We start from the raw sequence: 24,107 nt of genomic DNA on the forward strand, positions 1-24,107 counted from the left end.
ATTTATTATGACCCCATTTCTCAGATGCGTGAATGGAGGTCTAGAGAAGTCACGTGTCACGATCAAGGTCGAGAGGCGCTAACAGACGGTGCCCGAGCCGGACGAGGCCACGGGCCTTCCATACACTCACACTCCAGAGCTGAGCCCTGCAGCTCCGCAGCCTTCTTGCTCACCTTGTGAGTTCGGATTCTTCCCCCAGGTCTCAACATGTGCAGCTTGAGGTTTCTCTATGCTCGGCTTGTGCAGAGTAAGGGGTTAAAGCTCTGAAATTTCTCCAGGCAGGCCTTCCTGCAAGCCCTAAGGCCAGCTGGGGGTGGCAGTGGGTGGTGTCCCCAGGTGGGCGGGACCTGTTGCCTCCAGGAGTCACGACCACAATTCCAAGCCTTGTCCTTTCCCAAGCTCCCCGACTGGTAGTAGCCCTGCGGGCAGAGTCCCTAGGCAGGGTCCTCGCGGGCTCCTTCTTGCATTACCAAGTCCGCGTCGCAGAGGGCCACGACCTTGGCCTCCTCCCAGGACTCCCCAGGGTCCCGCCCACCCTCCACGTGGTCCTACTCCGTGTCCTTTAGGCTTTTCGGGTCCCGCCCGCGGCCCCGCCCCTGGCGTCTGGTCACTCCCCTACCAGGACCGGCCCCGCCCCGACGCTCCACCCCCCGGGGGCCGGGGTAGGGTGGCGGCTGGCCCAGCCGGGGCCCCCGCTGCCCTCCGCCCTGTGGGTGCCGGGTCGGGAACGGGCCGGGGCTCGGCGGGCGACCCTGGTGGGGGGCTCGGCGGTGAAGATGGCGTCAGGGAGGCGCGCCCCGCGAAGCGGGCTGCTGGAGCTGCGCGCGGGGGCCGGCGGAGAGCGCTGGCAGCGGGTGCTGGTGGCGCTGGCCGAGGACGCACTGACCGTGAGCCCCGCCGACGGCGAGCCCGGCCCGGAGCCCGAGCCCGCACAGCTCAACGGCGCCGCCGAGCCGGGCGCGGCGCCCCCGCAGCTGCCCGAAGCGCTGCTGCTCCAGCGGCGCCGCGTGACGGTGCGCAAGGCCGACGCGGGCGGGCTGGGCATCAGCATCAAAGGTGGGCGCGGGCGCCGCGGCAGGGGCACCGGGGCGCGCTGTCGGAGGGGGCGTCGCGACGTGGAGTTTGCTTGGGCTTGTAGCTTGAGGCGGAGAGGCTGTGAGGAGGGAAGCAGATCCGAGGGCACTGGGGACACCAAGGTTTCGTGGGATGGGTCCTGAGGGGGGCAGGCACAGGTGTGGGCGAGGTTGGGGGACGCTCAAGGACACGTGGGAGGGGACTTCTTCTGTGTGGAGGCACCGGAGTGTGAGAGTTAGCGGCAAGGGTTCCAAGGACAAGAGGGGCACCCAGGAAGTGAGAGGTGGGAGAGCTGCGGGGTTGAGGCCCTGGGTTACTAGAGGAAATCCGTGAGACTCTCGCCAGGTGGTGGGGAGTCACTAGCTGAGATCCCAAATGGGATCCAGGAAGGCTGGGGCCCTCAGTGGGGAGCCCCCTTCTCGACTTTGAGGGCCCTAATCTGACCCTCTCCACCTTGCACAGGATGCGGATGGTCTCGGATGCCACTTTCCAGGCACGCAGCCCCCACTGCCGTCCACCTCTTTCCAGTACAGGCAGTCCCAAGATTAGGCAGGTGAATTTAGAGTTTTCACTTCCTGTCTCTGATGCTTGCTGTCCCCAGCTGTAGGATGAAGGTCAGGATGGAGTTGTCCTGTCTGTCTGAGCATGGGGCTCACCCTGCCCGCACATGGTAGACGCCTGGCAGTTCATTGCAGTTAGAGAAGAATAGTGAAGGCCAAGAGAGACTCCAGGCAACAGAACTGGGTGCTTAAAATCCCTGCAGGCCTGCAGATGCTGGGGTCACCGTGACTGCCCCTTTGCTTCTCAGGGTCCCCGCCCGCTTTGGGAAAGGGTGTCAGCCCTTGTATCACCTTGAACTCACACGATCCAGGCTGCTGGCTCTGTTCACTGCCCGGGCCTCTGGACCCTTTGGCTGGCGCGAGGGGGTGGGGCTGGAGATAAATGCCACATAGTCACTGTGTGTCAGGTGCTGTGACGAGTGTGCCAGGCCCATGTGCCTGCAGGCAACAAGTGGTAAAAGGTAGGGAGTAAAAGTCCTTTTTTTAAGGTTTCTTTTATGTGTTTGAAAGGCGGAAAGAGAGACGGAGGGAGACTGACTGATCTTCCATCCACTGCTTAGTATCCTCAGTCGCTACAGTGGCCAGTGCTGGGCAAGGCCAGAGCCAGGAGGAGCTAGGACCTCCATCCTGGGCTCCCACATGAGTGGCCGGGGCCCAAGGCCTTGAGCAACCCTAAACAGTTGAGGAGACTGAGATTCATAAAGGTCAAATGACTTTCCCAGGATGACTCAGTTGGTAGGGGAGTCAGAGTGGGCGGAGCTGAGATGTAACCCTAATTATCAGGCCATTGTGCTCCAGAGAGTTGCCCTGGGCAGCTCTTTCTTTCCTGTGGAAGGGCAAATTCCCAGGCAGCCTACTAAAGGGGTGTGGAAGGGAGAAACGGGAAAGTCAGAGGCTGAGGTGCCTGGCCTTATCCCAACCTCCAGCCTGGGATGGAGCCACAGGTTGAGCCAGCGGTGGAACCCTTGGGGTCAGAGCAGGCAGAAACTGATCAAGTAGAGTTTAATTTTGCAGGTGGCAAGCTGAGAGAGCACGCGCAAGAGAGAAAGAAGAGACAGCGCTTTCCAAGGTCACACAGAGCTGTTCATGGGCTCTGTCTAGCGGGGGGTGAAGCTGGTTTTAGGAGGCTTCAGGGGAAAGACCAGTTCCATCCAAGGCCTCTGGATGGAGACCAGGTTCCTGTTGCCATGGTAACCTCCTTCTGGGGTCCAGCTGAATCCCAGGCAGTCAGCAATGATTGGAGCTTCAGACTGCCTGGTTCCAGGTGAGGGGGGGCAAGTGTAAACTGTCACCCCTTCCTTCCCAGACCCCTAGGCTACGTGCACTGCTTTGAGCAAACAGTTGTAGGCTCAGGGGGTGTGTTCCAGTCCCAAGTTGGCTGTCAGTTAGCTTGTGTAATGACCTTGAAATCATGACCTCCCTCTGGGCCGCCAATCACTCAACTTTCAGTACTCCTGGGTTGGACCAAGAGTGTGAAATATGGGGGAGCTTGACTTGCAGTCCACTGTAGGTTTAAGACAGTGGTTTCTGAAGCCAGGAGTCTTGGGTTCAGATGCTGGCTCTGCCGTGTCGTGGATGGGTGAGCTTCGACAAGGGGCTTTGGCTTCCCTCAGAGGTGTCTGAGCAGGGCTGTTGGTGGGTGTTGGAAGGATACAATGAGACAACCTGGCATTTAGCAACAATGTTTGGCACAGGAGGTGTGGAACTAACAGGAACTGACTATGGTTTCTTGTTTGAAAGAGGCATTTGTGAATCTGGCAATAAAGTAATTCAGGAAAGTGCATTTGCTTCTTGTTTATTGGAGATCCCATTCAGACTTTTGAAATCTCTAGACTGTAGCAGGGGCGGGGAGCCTTTTTTTTTTTTTCTTCCTGCCAAGGGCCATTTGGATATTTATAGCAGCATTTGCGGGCCATGCAAAATTATCAACTTAAAAATTGGCCTGCTATAGATTTATTATTGAATTCCCAGTCCTGCTTGTGGTTGCCTTGGCAGGGCCAGACCAAATAGTGTGGAGAGCCTTATATGGCCAGTGGGCTGGATGCTCCCCACCCCTGCTCGAAGGCCTTGGTTTCCAGCCTGGATCCTGGACTATCAAACTTCAGGCTGGCTGCGGAGGTGCTTTGGCCCTGAAGCAATAACTGACCACTAGCTTCATTGTGGTTAGGCAGGTGTCACCGGATTTCCCTGAGTAGAAAAATGGCTTATGTTCAAAATGTTTTTTTTTTTAAGTGAACTCTTGAACTTCAAGCTATTAACTTAGTGAGTTACTCAAGTACTGGTGACCACCCAAAACATTTAACCAATAGACCCAACTACCAGATTCTACCTTTATGAATTTAGACAATGACTTGGGACTTATCGGTGTCCCAAACTTCTTTTTATAAAGAAATACATTTATTTTACTTATTTGGAAGTTAAAATTACAGAAAGGGAGAAAAGAAGAGACAAAGAGAAATCTACTCACTGATTCACTCCCCAAATGGCCACAACAGCTTGGGGGAGCTTCATCTGGGTTTCCCACTGTGGGTGTCAGGGTCCAAGCACTAGGGCCATTGTCCTCTGTTCTTCCCAAAGCACGTTAGCAGGGAGCTGGATGGAAAATGGAGCAGCCTGGAGACTCGAGCTGGCACTCATATCGGATGCTGGCACTGCAGTTGGCAGCTGAATATACCGTGCCGCAGCGCTGGTCTCCAGTATCCCAAACTTCGAAGGCCCCTGTCTGAGATTCTCTTTATTCTCCCGTCTCCGCTTTCCCAGCTCTGGGCCGGGTGCTGAGGGAAGCCTGCAGAAGGAGCTTCATGTAGGTTTGCTTCTTAGGCCTTGGAGCATCTGTCTCAGCTTTTTTTCTCCTTCTTTGCCCTCACAGGGGGCCGGGAGAACAAGATGCCCATTCTCATTTCCAAGATCTTTAAGGGACTGGCAGCTGACCAGACGGAGGCCCTGTTTGTGGGGGACGCCATCCTGTCAGTGAACGGGGAAGACTTGTCCTCTGCCACCCATGATGAAGCCGTACAGGCCCTGAAGAAGACAGGCAAGGAGGTGGTGCTGGAAGGTAAGCCCTGGGGTGTGGGGCCCAGAGCGCTGGGCGGTGCTGCCCAGCTTCCTCCCTGTCTCCCCTAGGCCTTGAGTGCTCCCGGTCCCATGCTGGGCCTTGGTGATGGTCAGGGCCTGGGAAACCAGCTTGGGGCTTGCACACTGGGGTGATGGAGAAGAGCCAGTGTGGAGCTAAGCTGAACTGGTTTGTATCACCTCTCTCCCATTCACTTGCAGGGGACCTTGGATGGGTCTCCTCATTTCCCTGAGCCTTTGTTTCCTCCTCTGTAAAATGGGACTGTAACTCCGGCCTTTCTGGGTTGTTGTGAACAGGGACAATGTTACATGGTAGGATGTGTCACCTGATAAGTGACTCAGGAAAGAGAGGCAGGGCCAGCTGAAATTCTTTTTGTATTTCATTTTATTTACTTGAATGAACTATTTATTTTTTAAAGTCAGAGTTACAGAGAAAAAGGGAGAGACAGGCAGAGATCTTCTACCTGCTGGTTCACTCCCCAGATGGTTGCAATGGCATTGGGCCAGGCAGAAGCCAGGAGCCAGAAGCTTCAGGCAAGTGGCTCCTGTGGGTGGCAGGGACCCAAATGCTTGGGCGGTCTTCTACTGTTTTTCTCAGGTGATTTTCAGGGAGGCAGATCAGAACTGAAGCAGCACCCATATGGGGTGCTAGTGTTGCAGGTGGCAGTTTTAGTCACTATGCTACAACACTGGCCCCTAGACTTCTATTTAAAAAAATAATAATTTATGAAATATTAGATTTTAAAGGCAGAGAGAGAAAAAGGGAGAGTGAGAGAAAGAGAGAGGGAAAGATCTTTTACCTGATCATTCACGCACTGAATTCCTGCAACAGCTAGGGCTGGGCCAGGCCAAAGCCAGGAGCCCAGGATTCTGAGTTTCTTATGTGAGTGGCAGGAACCCCAAGTAGGCGAGCCATCACTTGCCACATTCCAGAGTGCATATTAGCAGGATAATAGAATCAGCAGTGGAGCCAGGACTTGAACCCAGCAGCCCGACACGGGTTGTGGGCATCTAAGCAGTGATGTAACCACTGTACCAAATGCACACCTGGAACATTCTTTCCTGAGGACCTTGGGGAACTGTCAGCTCTTGGCTCTTCTAACACCCAGGCGTCCTAGTACCCAGTGAGCCATCCATCTTCTTTAGGGAGAAGGCTCGGCTGTTTTGCAGCAGGGTATGAAATCCAAGATTAATTTTGGAGGCAAAGTGGAGAGGCTTTCCGTACCATGCCTGCCTTGTGTGGTCTTGGAGGAGTCCCCTGCCTTCTGTGGGTCTCAGTTTCCCCACTAGTAGCTGTGGACCACCTGCTGTAGTTGCTGCATGTGACCTCTGCCCCATCTCTCATGAGGTGTCTGCTGTTGCTGAGTGCTTCCCTCAGACGGCGCCCTGGTGGCCCTGGGAAGCCTGTGGGGGCCTGAGGAATGTGTCTTTGGCTCAAGGCCCAGAACAGACACAGGGAGGTGGTGGAGCTGGTGGAGAATGCCACGGCCAGCAAAGCTGCAGAGCCAAGTCCCAGGCCCAAGTCCTGCTGCGTTGCCTTGGCTTCCCTAAGAGGTCTCCAAGGGGCCCATAGAAGCAAAACAGGCAGGGGGTCCCTCCGGGTGATCTTTGGTATTCTGATGATCAGCCCTCAATTCCCACTCAGTTTTGTTTTATCTTTTAGCAATATTAAAATGCCAGTGATGTTTTAATTTTTAAAAAATAACTATTTATTACAGAGAGACAGAGAGAGAGAGAGGTAGTCCATCTGCTGGTCTGCTCCCCGGATGCTCACAGTGGCTGGAGCTGAACTAATTCAAAGCCAGGAGCTTCCCTGGGCCTCCAGTTCAGGTGCAGGGTCCCAAGGTCCTGGGCGATCCTCTGCTGCTTTCCCAGGCCATAAGCAGAGAGCTGGATGGGAAGTGGAGCAGCTGGGACATGAACCGGTACCTAAATGGAATGTTGTCATTTCAGGCCGAGGATTGGCTTGCTGTGCCATTGTGCCAGCTCCAGTGCTATATATGTGTGTATATATACATATATATATGTTTAAAAAGGCTGATTTGAGAATATTGGTCCCTAAAAGCTTAATATATCAGTCATATATTTTAACATCAAGTTAGAGTCATACATTAATGATAAGGATATGAGACTTTTTACTCTGGATGCCTTATTGTTTTGATATTTGTAGCTAGCAATGTGATTTGAAATAATTGCCATTCATCAAAAATTTAGTTTCTAGACTTCTCTTGTGTGGCATAGTTGGTCAAGCTGCTGCCTGTGACACTGGCATCTCACGTCGGAGTGTCAGTTTGAATTCCAGTGTTCTGCTTCTGATCCTGCTCCCTGCCTGGGAAAGCAACAGTAGATGAGGCAAGTAGTAAGACCCTTCTGCCATCCATAGGAGACCTGTGTGGGGTTCTAGGCTCACAACTTTGTCCTGGCCCAGCCCCAGCCGTGGCAGCTCTTTGGTGGTGGGGGTGAATCAGCAGGTGGAAGATCTCTGTTTTTCTGCCTTTCAAATCAATAAACCTTCACAAAAGTTTATTTTTTTCTCTTTGAGAGCTCCATCGTGCGTGGTAATCCTCCTCTTTAGCTGTGTTTCAGGCCTGCTGAGAGGCCCTCACCCTCCTTTTCATTGCGTTGGGAGCACCCATGTCTGGTGCTTCACCCGAATGTCATACTAAGAAGGGGACATCTCAGAAAGTTTGCTGCTCAAAGCCTCTGCTAAGGCTTCTCTCTAGGGCACTCTGGCCCTCCCTCACCAAGCTGAGAAATATTTCTAGATAGGTTTGCTACATTTCTTGGTATGAGCAAGGCATCACAAACCAGACCCGGGCCCTCTCCTTTTTGTCTCTCTCTCTCTCTCTCTGTCACTCTGCCTTTCAAATAAATAAATCTTACAAAGAAAAAAATGATAATGGCATTGAGTACTTTGTATTCAGTGAGCATGATAAAACACAGCATAGAGTAATTGATATTGCATCATTTCCATCTTACAGACAAGATTACCAAGGATTATTAAGAATTAATAACTTCCTTGAAGTCTCACAGCTACCAAACTGGCAAAGTCAGGGTTTGAACCACAGTGTGGTTGCAGAGGCCATTGTTGGTTCCACCTTGCATGACTGTTTGCAAGACGGAAGGATAAAACGAGTTAATGCCCAGGCTAGTGCTCTTGGTAGTCATGATTTTATTCGTTGCTTAGTGCTTGGAACTGTGTCTTCTACATGGTAAAAGTATTCAGTAAATAGCAGCCTTGTTTTTATTTTATTTTTTTTTAGATTGATTTATTTTTATTGCAGTCAGATATATAGAGAGAAGCAGAGACAGAGAGGAAGATCCTCTATCAGGTGATTCACTCCCCAAGAGACTGCAACGGCTGGAGCTGCATCGATCTGAAGCCAGGAGCAAGAACTTCCTCCAGGTCTCCCACACGAGGTGCAGGGTACCAAGGCTTTAGGCCGTCCTCGACTGCTTTCCCAGGCCACAAGCAGGGAGCTGGATGGGAGGCGGGGTCACCAGGATATGAACTGGTGCCTATATGGGATCCCAGCATGTTCAAGGCCCAAACAGCAGCCTTTTTCTTCATAGCATCATTAGCACCATCATCCTTTTTGTTAGTAAAGCTGGAAGCACTTTGGGGGCTGGGGCCAAGTGTTGTTTGTCTCTGGAGTCCTCAGGCCTGGTGCTGAGCCCAGCACACCACAGATTTTGGGGAGTGTCCGGAGAGTGAGCAGTAGGATGCGTCTCTGAATTACCTTTAGCCTTGTGCATCGTGGCTGATTTCCCTGCATGGTTTCAGATGGCCTGTGGCTCACGCTGGGTACAACTCTTGAGCTTTTTTGATAGGAGTCCTTGGAACTTGGAGCCGGCTTCCCTGCCAGCTTTTCTCCCAGGAGATGGATGCTGCCAGGTGCCCTGCCTGTGATTTGACTTGATGTGTCACCACTGTCAGAAGTGGAATGTTATTGCTGTTAATGGATACAGCTATTTGGGGCCATGCTGTTCTGCTGAGCTGGGTGGTGCCATGCCTCCGAGCAGCCTGCCTGTCCCCAGGACAGAGGTGTGCCCTGGCCTCTTCTCTCAAACTCTACAGACTTTTAGTTTGTTTTGGTTTGAAGACCAGAGAGACTGAAAAAGCTCTTTCATCCACTGGCCCATACAAATCACCCCTGTATTGTTCGCTCCCTTGTACAATGAGAACACTGAAGCTCAGGGAGATAAAGTTATTTGCCTAATGTCATACGGCGGCAGAGACAGAGTTTGAACTCAGCTTCATCAGAAGGCAGATCTTAGGCTCTTGGATATTTTAGACTGCATGGCAAGACATGTCACCTTTATTTATTTTTAGGATTTGTTTATTTGTGGACTGCTACTGTGGCATAGTTGGTAAGACTGCCGTCTGCAATGCTTGGATCCCCTGTGGATACCGAGTTGAGTCCCAGATGCTCCATTCCTGATGCAGCTCCTGCTAGTGTGCCTGAGAAAGCATCGGAAGGTGGCCCAAGTCCTTCGTGCCTTGCACCCGTGTGGGAGACTGGAAAGAAGCTCCTGGCTCCCAGCTACAGATGAAGCCAGCTCTGGCCCTTGTGGCCATTTGGGGAGTGAACCAGTGAATGAAAGACCTCTCTCTGCAGTTCTGGCTTTCAAATAACTACATAAAATAAAATTTAAAAGGATTTATTTATTTAAAGGTACAGTGAAAGGAAGAGAGGGAGAGAGAAAAGATGGAGAGTTCTTCCATGTGCTGATTTACTCCCTAAATGGCTTAATAGTGAGGTTGAAGCCAGGAGCCTAGAACTCCCATCCTGTTTTGGGTGGCAGGGGTCATTATCTTTGGCTTTCTCAGTTGTGTGAGCATGAGGGAGCTGGATTGGAACTGGGGCCTACACTGGCACTCCTGTGGGATGCTGACAGCAGCTTAACCTGATGTGCCACAGTGCTGGCCTCAGAAACTGGATTAACAAACAACAACAATAAAAACACAAGAAGTAATAGTATATATACTCTTCTAAAAAAGTCCAACAACAGAGAAGTGTAAAATGATCACCTGGGGGAAACCACTGTGAATGTTTTCAACATTTCCTCGTAGAGGTTCTGCATGTTTTTTTTTTTCCCCACTAAACAAGTTTGGGGTCTGCTTGGATCATTTTTGCTCTGGGGCAGAGATAGAGATCCCTGGAGACCCCTCGTTTGCATCTGCCTCGGCCTCCCAAAGAAGTGATGGTCCATGTGTCTCTGGTTATTCGGCTCCTGGATCGGGGGCTTGGCTGGGGAAGCCGCTTGGGCCTACCTCTGGAGGCTCAGGAATGCTGGCCACAGGGCCGTGGTCAGGCCCTTGGCTCTCTAGGCCACTGCCTTTGGCCAGCCCCGCCTTGCCTGGTCGGGTGAGTCAGGCAGAAATGAGATGGGAGGAGACCTCAAAGCTGGGCTATTTATGGCCATACTCTGGGGCCCCCAGCTCCCTACCCCCACTCTGGGCCTGGCCACTTGGTTTGTGAAATCCCAGCCCTGTTGCTGGCACCAGCTGGTGTGCTGTCCATTTTTAGCCGTTGCTGTGGGAAAGGAGAAGGCGGACCCAGTCTTTGGATGGCTGGGACGGCGGGGCCCTAGTGACTGCTCTGGCTGTGCACCTTTGCTGTGCACATAGCTTTGGAGGTCCCTGCTGGATTCTGGGGAGACAGATATGAGTTGGTTGAGGTCACTGCCCTCGTTGTGCCCCCAGCCTGGTGGGGCACACAGGTGTCACCAAGTTAGCCACAGGGGAGTGGGTTTTGGGTGGGGCAGAGTGTGATGAATCCGAACTGGGCCCCTGTTACAGAATGACATATGATCTGGGCTGGGTCTCCTGAGCTCTGGTACCTTCTTTGTTACCTGAGTGTGTTGTGTCCTGGCATTTATTCCTGCATTCAAAGGGCACTGACTCTGGGTTACATCAAACCCATGCTCTATCCCCTGGGAGCTCCCAGTTTCATGGGAGAGGCAGCCCTAGCCCATAAAATGAGAGTTCTGTGAAGTGGGAGCAAAGGAGGCTAATAGTTAAGAAGTACTTCTCTCTTTTTATTTCTTTTATTTGTTTCAATTTTATTTGAAAGAAAGACAGATATCCTCTATCCATCTGCTGGACTTCTCTCCAAATGCCCACAATAGCCAGGCATGGACTAGATTGAAGCCAGGAGCCAGGAACTCAGCCAGGATCCCTTATAAGGGACCCAACCGTTAGAACCATCATTCCCTGCCCCCCAGGGTGCACCAGCAGGAAGCTGGATCAGAAGCAGAGGAGCCAAGACTCGAACCAGGCACTCTGATATGTGATATAAGCATCCTATTAGTGCTGTGTCAAATGCCTATCCCAAGAAGCACCTGTTTCTTGTGTAACTAATATTTGCCATGTGTCATTCATCATTCCAGCTGGGGCTGGAATTCAAATCCAGGAACACCTGGCTCCAAGCCATGTGCTGAGGACATTCTGTATGGTGGAGACTACATTTTAAGAAGCTCATATGGCTTCTGAGAGCTGTGAGCATTCAGTAGCATGGAGGGTGAGAGTAGGGCAGTGGTTGGGAGTGAAGGCAGGCAGGTAGGCAGGGCCTGGGTCCTAGAGTGTCTTGAAGTTAGGGTGAAAGGTGGAGGGTAGCAGGAGCAGGGTTCTGAGCAGAGGGGGGCCGGGGCACCTACAGCATGGTTATGCAACATTTGTGCTACAGGGGGCTATAGCAGTTGGGACGCTGTAACCACAGATAACAGGAGCCCAATACAAAGAGATTTATACACCAAACGGTATAGGTTATCTCTCAGAACATCTGGAGGCAGAATGGCCCCCTGGGTAGGTTAATCTGGGGACTCACAGCTTAACTGAAGATCCAGCCTACCCATCTCCCTGTTTTACCATCCTCATTGTGGATCCCAACTATTGTGGGCAAAAAGTGACTGTTTTGTGCTAGGACCAAGTTACCTCCCAGCTAGAGACGAGTAGAGGGAAAGAGTATGCTTTCTTCTCTTTTGTGTTTAGCCAGAATTGTGTCATCTGCCCCACTCCCCACTTCTTAAAAAAGATTTATTTATTTTCAATTGGAAAGTCAGATATACAGAAAGGAGGAGAGACAGAGAGGAAGACCTTTTGTTCATTGATTTACTCCCCAAGTGGCCGCAATGGCTGGAGCTGAACCGAACCGAAGCCAGGGGACAGGAGCCTCTTCTGGGTCTCCCACACGAGGTGCAGGGTCCCAAGGCCTTGGGCCATCCTCGACTGATTTCCCAGGCCACAAGCAGGGAGCTGGATGGGAAGTGGAGCAGTTGGGACATGAACTGGCACCCATTTGGGATCCTGGCATGTGCAAGGCAAGGACTTTAGTCAATAGGTTACAGCACTAGGCCCAAAGATTTATTTATTTTTGTTATAAATTCAGATATACAGAGAGGAGGAAAGAGAGGAAGATCTTCCATCTGCTGATCTGATCCATTTCCCAAGTCGTCACAACGGCCAGAGCTGAGCTGATCTGAAGCTAGGAGCCAGGAGCTTCTTCTGGATCTCCCACATGGACACAGAGTCCCAAAGCTTTGGACTGTCTTCCACTCTTTCCCAGGCTGCAGCCAGGGAGCTGGAGGAAGCAGGGCCGCCAGGACTTGAATCGGTGCCCATATGGGATCCCAGCGAGTGCAAGGCAAGGATTTTAGTCACTGTGCTACCACACTGGGCATCTCCACTTCTATTTAAAGATTTATTTATTTATTTGAAAGTCAGAGAGAAAGATCTTCCGTCTGCTGATTCATTTTCCTAATGGCCAGGTCTGGGCCAGGCTGACGCCAGGAGTCGGGAACCACATCTGGCTCTCCCACATGGACAACAGGAGCTCAAGTACTTGAGCCAGCTTTTACTGCTTCCCAGGTGCATCAGCAAGGAGCCGGATTGGAAACAGAACCAGGGGTACTGACACTCTGATAGGGAATGTGGCCATTCTAAGTGGTGGCTTAACTCACTCCACTACAATGTCTGCCCCGCCGTCTCGGTAAACTAGTCATAAACGAGAAATATCATAGTTTTCTCTGAAAACAAAATGAAACAAAACAAAACCACGATTCTCTGGTTAGGTTGGGGAGAGGTTGAGTTTATAGGGCTCAGGGTTGTATTAGCAAGGAGGAAGTAGGAGGAATAAGGGGATGGTTTTCAGCTGCCAGGTGGGCTGTGGTATGTCTCACCTGTTCCTTGGAGACATGATGAAGTAGTCCTAGGTGAGTCGTTGATGCTGCAATGCTGCCATGTTTCCAATCTTCTGCCCTAAACTTCAGACCTCCAAAGCTTAGTTTGCCTCCAAAAATGCCTAACGGAACTTCTCCTACATGAGTGGTGTTTGTTTGTTTCCATTTTGTTTCATTTTTATTTGACAGGAAAAGTTATATACAGAAGGACACACACAGATCTTCCATCTGTTGTTTCACTCCCAAAATGGCTGCAACAGCTGGAGCTGAGCTGATCTGAAGCCAGTAGCCAGTAGCCAGGGACTTCTCCCAGATCTCCCACATGGGTGTAGGAGTCCAAGGACTTGAGCTATTCTCCTTGGCTTTCTCTGGCCACAAGCAAGGAGCTGGATGGGAAGCAGAGCAGCAGTTGGGACATGAACCAGTGCCCATTTGGAATGCTGGTAAACAGGCAGAAGCGTGGCCTAGTGTGCCGTGGCGTTGCCTGAGTCTTGTTTTAACCCCCTCTTATTCATTTATTTTTTCCTTGAATCCTATCTGAGCCTTAGGTGCTGTCTCCTGGGACAGAAATAGCTTCTTATTTGTTTCTTACAGGGAGCTGGGCCAAGAACTGCTTCCTAACCCCTTCCTAGGCTGTCTACTTGCAGACAGGGCATGCTGGCTGGGCTGTGGCTCCAAATGCCAGAATGTTGGCACACCACATTGTCACAGAGCAGGTGTGGTTGATAGGAGAGGAAGGAGACATAAGGAGACAAGCAGACATAAGGCACCTTGCCTCAGAGGGCACAGCGTGGCGGGGTAAAGACAGAGCAACTCTTGGACAAGTCTTTTAACCACCTTGATTCTGCCCATCAGAATCGGGAGCAGCTCCCACTCCAGGGTGAGTGTGGCAGACACTGTTGATGCCCGCCCACCATTCATGTGCTCTGCTTTACCAACAGAAGGCTGGTTTTATTGCCTGGAAATAAGCTCTGCCCCAGATACTGAAGGATGAGTGGTGCAAGTCAAGAATATTCCCTTCTGCTGTTGACTGGGCCAGCTGGGCACACAGCCCAATTCTGTCCAGTAAGAGACAAGGAAGCATCTACTGGAGGTGTCTCTGAGAAGATAGGAGAGTCCCTTTTGCTCTTTCCCCTTTGTGTTTTGGGTTTTGTTATGTAAGAAGTGATTGGCCTGAGTTCTGGCAGCCACCTTGTGGTCATGAGGGGGAAAGGCAAGAAGAAGGTGGAGCTCTCTCTAGTTTGCCTGCCTGTTAAGTGAAACCAGAGAGAGAGAGAGATTTTTTAAATAAAGCAACAGAACTAGCAGCAGCAGCAGCAGCAGCAGCAGAGAGATATATCTTCTATCTTCAAACAGCCATAGCAGCCAGGTCTGGCCGAAGCCTGGACCCCAGAATTCTATCTGGTCTTCCATGTGAGTGCCAGAGGTCTGATTATTTGGCCTATCATCACTGCCTTCCCAGGTGAATAACAGAAATTGAATTGGAAACACAATCAGGACTCGGTTTGTTTCCCAGCAGCCCTGCTTGCACCCTGCTTGTGGCCTGGGAAAGCAATGAAGGATGGCTCGAGGCCTTGGGACCCTGTACCTGCATGGGAGACACAGAAAAAGCTCCTAGCTCCTGGCTTCGGATTGGCTGAGCTCCAGCCGTTGCAGCCACTTGCAGAGTGAACCAGTGGATGGAGGATCTTTCTCTCTGTCTCTCCTCCTCTCTGTATATCTGATTTTCCAGTAAAAATAAAAAATAAATCTTAAAAAAAAAGAAAGAAAACAAGTCTTTAAAAAAATTGGTAGCTTCAAATATTCTTTCTGCTGTCATCCTATTGGCCAGATGTCACATGGCTGCTGATAGCAGCGGGAGATCCTGGAAAATGAAGTCTTTCTCTCTCTCTCAGCTTTATTTATTTATTTATTTATTTATTTATTTATTTCTATTTATTGTTATTGGAAAAGTAGACCAGATTTTACAAAGAGAAGGTAAGACATAAAGTTCTTCCATCTGCTGTTTCACCCTCCAATTGGTCACAATGGCCAGAGCTGAGCTGATCTGAAGCCAGGAGCTAGGAGCTTCTTCTGGGTATTCCACATGGGTGCATGATCTCAAGGACTTGGGCTATCTTCCACTGCTTTTCCAGGCCATAGCAGGGAGGTAGATGGAAAGTAAAGGAATTGGGAAAGGACACAAACTGGCACCTGTATGGGATCCTGGTGGTTGCAAAGTGAGGATTCAGCTGTTAAAGTATCTTGCCAGGCCCAGATAAATAATTCCTTAAAAAGAATTGTTGTTATACTGTGCAGTTTAGGAAATAGTGACAAACGCCTGCATATTCAGTACAGATACAGTTTTTTAAAAGATTTATTTATTTTTATTGGAAAGAGGAGGAGAGACAGAGAGGAAGATCTTCTGTACCTTGATTCATTCCCCAAGTGACCACAACGGCCAGAGCTGAGTTAATCTGAAGCCAGGAGCCCAAAGTTTCTTCCAGGTCTCCCATACAGGTACAGGATCCCAAGGCTTTGGACCATCCTTGACTGCTTTCCCAGGCCACAGCAGGGAGCTGGATGGGAAGTGGGGCTGCCGGGATTAGAACTGGTGCCCATATGGGATCTCAGCGTGTGTAAGATGAGCACTTTAGCTGCTAGGCCACTGTGCTGGGCCCTACAGATGCAAATTTTTAGAAAATAATTTTGATCTATAATTGATTGAATCTGTTGATTCACAACAGCAGGATACAGATTAGATACTGATTGGAGTTGGCTACAATTCATTCATGTTGGGCCTGGTGTGGTAGCCTAGTGTCTAAATTCTTACCTTGTAATTGCTGGGATCCCATATGGGCATTGGTTCATGCCCTGGCTGCTTCATTTTCCATCCAGTTCCCTGCTTGTGGCCTGGGAAAAGCAGCAGAGCTTTGGCCAAAGCCTTGCAATCCTGTACCCATGTGGGAGACCTGGTAGGAACTTCTGGCTCCTGGCTTTAGGTCAGCTTAGTTCCAGCCATTGCATGCACATGTGAAGTGAACCAGTGGACAGAAGAGCTTTCTGTCTGTCTCTCTTTCTCTCTGTAAATCTGTCTTTCCAATAAAAAATGAATAAGTCTTAGAGATAGAGAGAGAGAGAGAAACTATCCATGTGGTCACACCTCATTGCAAAGGAGTCTAGGAAATGTACTCTTTATCTGGGTTGGCCATGTGTCTCCTCAGCTAGGGGAGAGGTGAAAGAATGGATATTGACAGCATCCAGCACTGCCCCATTGCCCTGTCAGAGACGTGGGCCTGGGAGGTAGTGATAGCGGGCATGAGTTGAACTCTACATGAGTTAGTGACAACTGTGATGTCCTCAAGGGACTCCTTGTCACAGTGGTAACTGTTGACCTCTCTCCTAACCAGTCAAATACATGAAGGAGGTCTCGCCTTATTTCAAGAATTCTGCTGGTGGCACCTCGGTCGGCTGGGACTCACCTCCTGCCTCACCCCTTCAGCGACAGCCTTCGTCCCCTGGGCCCCCAACCCAGAACCTCAGCGAGGCCAAACATGTGCCCTTGAAGATGGCCTATGTCTCAAGGAGGTGCAGCCCCACGGACCCGGAGCACAGGTAAGCCTGAGGTGGGGACAGTCATGTGGACTGATGCTCTGGTGTTGGGTAATGGGGGTCAAAGCAAGGGTATCGCTGTGTTGTACAAGCCACAAGCATAATGCCAGAACATAGTGGGGGTTTACAACACAGGCTGAGGAGCCGCAGTCATGGTGGGTAGGACGTTAAGCTACCGTCTATGATGTTGGCATCCCATTTGTGTGTTACTTTAAGTTTTGGCTGCCACACTTCTGATCCAGCTTCCTGCTGATGCTTCCGGGAAAGCCGCAGAAGACTTGGGAGATCCAGATGAAGCTTCTGGCTCCTGGCTTCAGCCCATCCCAGCCCAGCCCAGCCCAGTCATGGCTGTTGTAGCCATTTCAGCAGTAAACCAGAGAATGGAAGATTTCTCCCTCTCCCTTGCTTTCTTTGTCACTCTACCTTTCAAATAATCAAATAAATCCTTTAAAAAGGAAGAAGAGACAGGCTGAATGGCTGTGTGAGTGACGTTATAGCCATGATGCAGTGCTTTTCTTCTGACTTTGTCCTAGCTTCCTTGCTGTTCTGTAATAAAATACCAGAGCAGAAGCTTTCTGAAGGATACATGTTGACTTGGCACGTGGGTCTGAAGGCTGAGCTCCTGGTGCCAGTGTCTGCCCAGCATCTGAGGACAGCCTTCTTGCCGCGTCAGGATGCTGTGGAAGGCATCGCACTCACGAGGCAGCAGGTGTGTGAATTCAGGGCTCTCTTCCTCTCAGGAAGCTACTAGTGCTATTTAGAGAACGCATTCCTCCTGTTCTCGTCCAGTCTTCATTATTTCCCAAAGGCTCCGCCTCCAAATCCTATCATCAGATGGTTTTGAGGATGAAGTTCCCAATACAGGAGCTTGTCAGGTGACACAGACCAGAGCAGGCTTCATTTTCCTGGGAAGTTCGTGTCAGGGATATGTGTGTGTGTGGGAACTTGGACTGGGAGGAGCTCTGAGTTCTGGTCCTGCTCCTCCTTGCACTAGTTCCTGACCCTCACTGACATTCGGGTTCTTCACTGTGGAAGGAGGGCTCTGGGCTCAGTGGTCCCCACAGATCTCTGCCGAGGCTGTGAGAGCCTGGCAGCATGGGAGCAGCCTTCGACAGCTCTCTGATTGTAAGATTGGGGCCAGCTGGAACGCGCTGACTGTTGACTGTATCCCAGGTTTCCTATGTACAATTTCAGTTCACTCTTCCTATGGCCCTGGGAGCCAACTCTCATGATTTTCACTTCCATTTCATACATGAGGACATGGGGAGGAAAGAAGCTATTCAAGATCACACAACCAGAAGCAGTGGCACTTGGCTCGTTGCAGGTGACCTTTAGTGCATTATGTATTTATTTATTTAAGATTTATCTATTTTTATTGAAAAGGGAGATATACAGTGAGAAGGGGAGACAGAGATTTTTCTGTCTGCTGGTTCATTCCCCCCTGTGGTTACAATGGCCAGAATTGAACCAATCCAAAGCCAGGAGCCAGGTGCGTCTTCTGACTCTCCCATGTGGGTGTAGGCTCCCAAGGTTTTGGGCCATCCTCTACTGCTTTCCCAGGCCATAAGCTGGATGGGAAGTGGAGCTGCCGGGACTTGAACTGGCGCCTATATGGGATCTGGCATATGCAAGGCAAGGATTTAGCCACTGGACTATCATGCTGGGCCTGAAATAAATCTTTGAAAAAAAAAAAAAGGTGGGGGGAAGTGGATGCAGCCAGACTTGAACCTGTACTGTTTGGTGGCCTAACCTGCTGGGCTGAAGTTTTTACATTGTGTTGGGATTGAATCGGGCTGCAAGTATAGAACTCCCAACAAGCCGTGGTGAAATAAATGAAGGGATCATTTTCTGCATGTGTTTGAAAAGCAATTCAGGGATCAGTGGTCCAGGCTGCAGGGCAGCTTCTGCCTCACTCCTCTGCCTGTTCTATTGTGGATTTCCTTTTTTCAGGAAGCAGCCTGGTAGTTGTACCTCCAAGAACCGTGTCTTTGTTCTAGGCTTGGAGGAGGCACAGGAACTTTTCCTTTGGCATTTTGTTTAATTCTTGCTGTAAGCCGTCCTAAAACTTAGTGGCTTAGAGAGTGGGCAAGTGTTATATCCTGCGTTTTGTTAATCACATGCTGAGCTGATGGCTCAAATAATTGGGTTTTTTTGTATCCCCTTTGGGAGACCAGGTTGGGGCTCCTCCTGGCTTCTAGTTTCAACCTGAGCCAGCCCTGGCTTTTGTGGGCATTTGGGGAATGCCAGGCGCATTAGCAGAGAGCTGCAACGTGGGGTTGGGATAGGGAGGGACTCCGTTAGGGGATGTGGGTGCCCCAGGCTGGTGTGGATGTAGCATAGCACCTGCCCCAGGGGACTGAGTTTTTAATGCCCCACACAGAAGTTTGAAAATCCTCTCCCTATCACTCCTTCCACTATTTCTCCCAAGAAACTCTTTCTTCTGTCTTTGCCTGCATTTTCCCACTAACTCCTTTGACTCAGACATTTATTATGTGGATCATCTGGGCAGCTCAAGCTTCTTTCATCCTCTTCCCCACCGCTCCTGAGTGAATTATTTTGCTTTGGTTCTGGTTCAGCAAGAGAATCCTTCTTAGAAATTGGGAGAAAAGGGCCAGATCAGGAACCCTGATTACATCAGCGTGTGTGTGTGTGTGTGTGTGTGTGTGTGTGTGTGTGTGTGTGTGTGGCGCCATGGCCAGTTTCCTATCCTCAGTCCCCAGGAGACCTTGACAATTGTGGCTGGAGTCCCACAGTTTCTGCTCAGTTGCTTCTCAGTCTCTCTGGTGGACGTGTCCTGTGGTTTGACCCGGTTGGGTACCGAGTAAAGTTTTAACAGCCACAACCATGTGTCCAGGCCATTTCCTGCAGTTCTCTCTCTTTTTTGTTTTTAAAGATTTACTTATTTCTATTGCAAAGTCGGATATACTGAGAGGAGGAGAGACAGAGAAGAAGATCTTCCGTTCGATGGTTCACTCCCCAAGTGATCACAACAGCTGGAGCTGAGTCAATCCGAAGCCAGGAGTTAGGAGCTTCTTCCAGGTCTCCCATGCGGGTGCAGGGTCCCAAGGCTTTTGGCCATCCTTAACTGTTTTCCCAGGCCACATGCAGGGAGCTGGATGTGAAGTGGAGGTGCTGGGATTGGAACTGGTGCCCATATGGGATCCCGGAGCATTCAAGGAGAGGACTTTAGCCACTATGCTATCGCACCAGGCCCTCCAGCACTTCTCTTTTTCCTGCAGGTATTTGGAGATCTGTTCCGCTGATGGCCAAGACACCCTCTTCCTGAGAGCCAAGGATGAGGCTAGTGCAAAGTCCTGGGCTGGAGCCATCCAAGCCCAGATCAACGTTCTGCTGCCCTGGGTCAAGGACGAGCTCCAGGCCCTGATGGCAGCTTCCAACCCCGCTGGGAGCCAGGACATCAAGCAGATTGGCTGGCTGACGGAGCAGGTGCCTGCTGGGTGGGGACCTGTCTCTTCCTCCCCTGCTTGCCGATGCCCTCGGTGTCTCACCCTAGCCCTCTGCTCTTTCCTCTCCCCATCTTTCCTTACTGCTGCTTTGCCACTTGCAGCTGCCAAGTGGAGGTACAGCCCCAACCCTGGCACTGCTGACCGAGAAGGAATTGCTCCTCTACTGTGGTCTCCCCCAGACCCGCGAGGCTCTGAGCCGGCCAGCCCGTACTGCCCCGCTCATCGCCACGAGGTACCCAAGGCCAGAGGAAGGGGGAGGGGTCTTACCCAGAGCCTGGGGTGAGATGCTCTGCTTGGTTTCAAGAAGTTGGGTATGCCAGTCCTGTTCCACCCTGTATTATTCCCCGGGGGACCACTGCCCTTGCTGGGCCCCAGTTTCCTCATCTCTGAAATCAGAGTTTTGAACAAGAGGATGCGAGGTGTCCCCAGTCCCTTCCACCACTGACTCTCACACCCAATGCTGCAGGACTTGGGGGACACAGGGCTGACCCCAGCAGTCCCAGTCCCAGTCTAGCAGGGGAGAAAGGCCCCAGAATGGCCCTTATGTGCAGGGCCAGAGGAGTCGCTTAACACTATGTGGCCAGGTCAGGCAAGGTGGGGCTTTCATAGATAGAAAAGCATCTCATACAGAGGGAACATCAAGGTCGTGGCCATGGAGCTATGAGTGCACTTTCACTAGGGTGTGGACTTGTGCAGGGGAACCAGGAGGAAGGAAACGGAAGCTTGGTGGGGTCTGATCTTGCAGAGATTGCCTGGCTTAGAAATGTTAGCTTCGCCTTCAGGGCTGTGGCAGGTGGTGTGCAGGGGTGGGAGCCAGGGGAACCCGGGCTGTTTTCAGCAAATGCCTGAGGCTGCCACGTGGCACACGTGCTGGGGAGCCTGCTGCCGTCCTGAAGGAGACAGGCTGCTGCTGGGATAGAGGGAGGTAGGCGGAAGCAGCAGATGGAGAAGACAGGCAGCATTTGTTCTGGAAAACACAAGGGTGGTGAAATTAGCACAGCCTCGTGCCTGCCAGATGGAGAGGGCGAGGGAGGTGTCCTAGACGAATGGGAGCTTTGCAGTTCGTGTCTGGGGATGGAGGAGGTGGGCATGGCCTCCGGGGTAGGAATGCAAAGGGAGGTGGCTGGAGTGAGATGCTGAGTCAAGTCCAAAGTATGTGTGGGATGAGTTGGGAGCGTGGAGACTCCCGGGTCTACAGCTCAGGTCAGGAACGTGGGAGACAGGGTGTCATCAGCAGCTCCAATGGGGGATTTGAGGCTGTCAGAGAGAGAGAAAGAGAGAGAGAGAAGCAAAGAGGGCTGAGGGCTGTACCTCTGAGGTTTGCCGCCCAGAGGCCACACAGCAAGTAGGAGTGAGACTGCGGGGTCTGAGTCCCCTGTTGCTTGTGTCTGCAACTTGGGCTGGATTCTGGCCCTGTGGTAGGGAAAGGCTGTGACCTGGGTAGGCTGAGTGGATCATGTGTTGCCTCCTGATCATGGGGCTTGCTCGTTCAGGCAGCAGAGGTTTGTTGAGCAGCTGCTGTGTGCCAGACCCAGTACTCATTTCTGTGAATCCCACAGCAAACAGTTTCTACCCTAGCTGATGAAGGAGTTATACACAGTCAAGAAACAACCAAAATACAGGTTCTGGTCCCATGATGACAGGGTAAGGTTAGTGAGGGACAAAGGGTGCTGTTCTTGACAGCAGGGTCAGGAAAGGCTTCTCACTAAGAGGTGACATTGGAGTAAAGATCTCGGGGAAGTGAGGGAGTGGGTCGTGCCGCTGATTAGGGAAGAGTGGCCAGGTGGAGGCACACACTGAGGCAGGTGTGTTCTCGGTGTGAGTGCTGACATCAGCTGGGCTGGGCCAAGGGATGGGGTTGAGGCTGGCAGAGGATGAGCCTCTGAGTTGCTCGGTGCTCCCTTGCCCAATAGATGGGGAGGACTCCTGGGTCTACTCCCAGGTGTTGTCCCTTGGCTCAGAAGCCTTTTGCCCCAGTCAGGACCTCATGCTCTGCCCTCTGCTTCCCGTCTCCCAGGCTGGTACACTCGGGCCCCTCGAAGGGCTCTGTGCCCTATGACACAGAATTGTCTTTTGCCCTGCGCACGGGCACACGCCACGGGGTGGACACTCACCTGTTCAGCGTGGAGTCACCACAGGAGCTGGCTGCCTGGACCCGCCAGTTGGTGGATGGCTGTCACCGGGCTGCCGAGGGCGTGCAGGAGGTGTCTACAGGTACACTGGCTGGGCCTGGTCATGCCCCTGTGGTCATAGCTGCCTGTGCCCAGGGGCAGGCAAGCATCCCTTTCCAGGGTGCATGAGGAGGGGATAGGAAGTACAGTGAGGGCTCCTTAGACACCCCTGCGGTAGCTCTGCAGCTGCCCTGAGAGAGGGACCCCCTTTTTCCTGGGAGTCTGCTGGTGAGCATGTGGTGGTGATGGGGGTGGTTTCTGGTGGAGATGCCAAATAGAATGCAGGACTCCCAGCAAAAAGCTGAATCTCCCATCATGAGAGCTGGCTTTGAATATCTAATTTATCCCTTGTTCGTACAAAATTTAAATTCAACCAGCCCATTTCACAGGTCTGTGAGGTCTCTAAGACCGGGCTTGGTATGTCCTTGGGTGCCTCTGCTAGGAATGGGCCTCTTGTGCATGATAGACTGTAACCTCCCTCTTATGGTGCTGCTGGAAGTGAAACTAGAAGTGGGTGCAAGTTCTCTGTGGGCCCATGCTTTTTATTTTGTTTTAAAAAAGAGAGATTTATTTATTTATTTGAAAGTTGGTGCTACAGAGAGAGAGCCAGAGAGAAAAAAAATCTTTCTGCTGCTGATTCAGTCCCCAGATGGCTTAACAGTTAGGTCTGGGCCAGGTGGAAGCCAGGAGCTAGGGGCTTCGTCTGGATCTCCCACATGGGAGAGGCTCAAGCACTTGGGCCATCTTCCACTGCCTTTCCTAGGCCATTAGCAGGGAGCTGGATCAGAAGTGGACCAGTGCGCATATGGGGTGTGGGAGTCATAGGTGGAGGCTTTCCTTGCCATGCCAGAGCACTGGTCCGTCGGGGCCTGTGTTTCTGTGTTTTAGGGTGGAAATGGCTCTGTGCTGGGTGGGTGTACAGGGCTTATGGGCAAGAGTGAGCCTCCTCTCCTAGTGCAGCCATAGGTGGGACTGGGGGTGCTGTGCTCTCTGAGGTACCAGCTGTACCTGTGTCCATACATCTGCCCTGCCACCCTGCACCCCCTGCTCCTACAGCCTGTACATGGAATGGCCGCCCCTGCAATCTCTCTGTTCACATCGACAAGGGCTTCACGCTGTGGGCGGCTGAGCCCGGTGCTGCCCGAGTTGTGCTGCTCCGACAGCCCTTCGAGAAGCTGCAGATGTCCTCTGACGATGGTGCCAGCCTCCTTTTCCTGGACTTCGGTGGTGCTGAAGGCGAGATTGTGAGTAGAGAGAGGGGCCACCCCTGCAGCCCGGGGAGGAGGGAGGACCCCCTGTCCTGGGGACCTAGCTGCATGGGGCCTCTGAGCCTTCTCTCCCTCTCTCCACAGCAGCTGGACCTGCACTCATGTCCCAAGACCATGGTCTTCATCATCCACTCCTTCCTCTCGGCCAAAGTCACCCGTCTAGGGCTCTTGGCCTAGAAGTCTTCTGATGTACTTGGCCCTGAAGAGGGGGCATCCACTGTGTGGCTGACCTGCTCTGACTGCCCACCACTGAGCTGAGGCAAACGAGAGGAGAGGAGCAAGGGTCTCAGAGTGCCGGCTGCTAGGGAGCCTGGAGTGGCCTGGAGACTGATCCATTGGACCCTGCCTGTGATGGGGTGGCCTTGCTGCTGCCCACAACCCCACACCAGTGCCTTCTGCAGAGAGATATTTTGTGTACATAGAAGCCATTCCGAGCCGGGGCCAGCCCTGCGGGGATCCTGACCCCACACAACAGCTGAGCTGCCAGGCCTTCGGGAGGTCCCTGAGTCCCTCCCAGAGGCCCTACCCAAAGTTGGAGTCCCCCAGGGTCAGTGACAGGAGAAAGCAGAGGAACCTTTCTGGTCATTACCTCCTCAGTCCTACCACCTTGGGGCATCTGTTTTTTCTCTGTCCTCTCTTCTCTCTATTCTCCGGTTAATAAACACCTGTGAGCACATAGGTAGTCTGTTGTGGTCTCTGTGGTTTGCACCTGACCTTTGGTCC

General features: G+C 51.8%; 1 protein-coding gene across 1 annotated transcript; it reads left to right on the plus strand.

Annotated features, from left to right (window-relative positions):
• Positions 1–640: 640 nt before the first annotated feature.
• Positions 641–24,060, plus strand: SNTA1 (syntrophin alpha 1). Its single transcript, XM_040981124.1, has 8 exons — positions 641–1,056; positions 4,504–4,689; positions 16,277–16,481; positions 19,718–19,925; positions 20,047–20,177; positions 21,963–22,159; positions 23,173–23,360; positions 23,469–24,060. Exons 1-8 carry the CDS (start codon positions 777–779, stop codon positions 23,559–23,561), a joined length of 1,488 nt encoding a protein of 495 aa, XP_040837058.1. The 5' UTR covers positions 641–776; the 3' UTR covers positions 23,562–24,060.
• Positions 24,061–24,107: the final 47 nt, after the last annotated feature.

Source organism: Ochotona curzoniae, unplaced genomic scaffold (genome assembly GCF_017591425.1).
Source record: "Ochotona curzoniae isolate NIBS_2020 unplaced genomic scaffold, NIBS_Ocur_1.0 contig_3520, whole genome shotgun sequence".
Lineage (NCBI taxonomy): Eukaryota > Metazoa > Chordata > Mammalia > Lagomorpha > Ochotonidae > Ochotona > Ochotona curzoniae.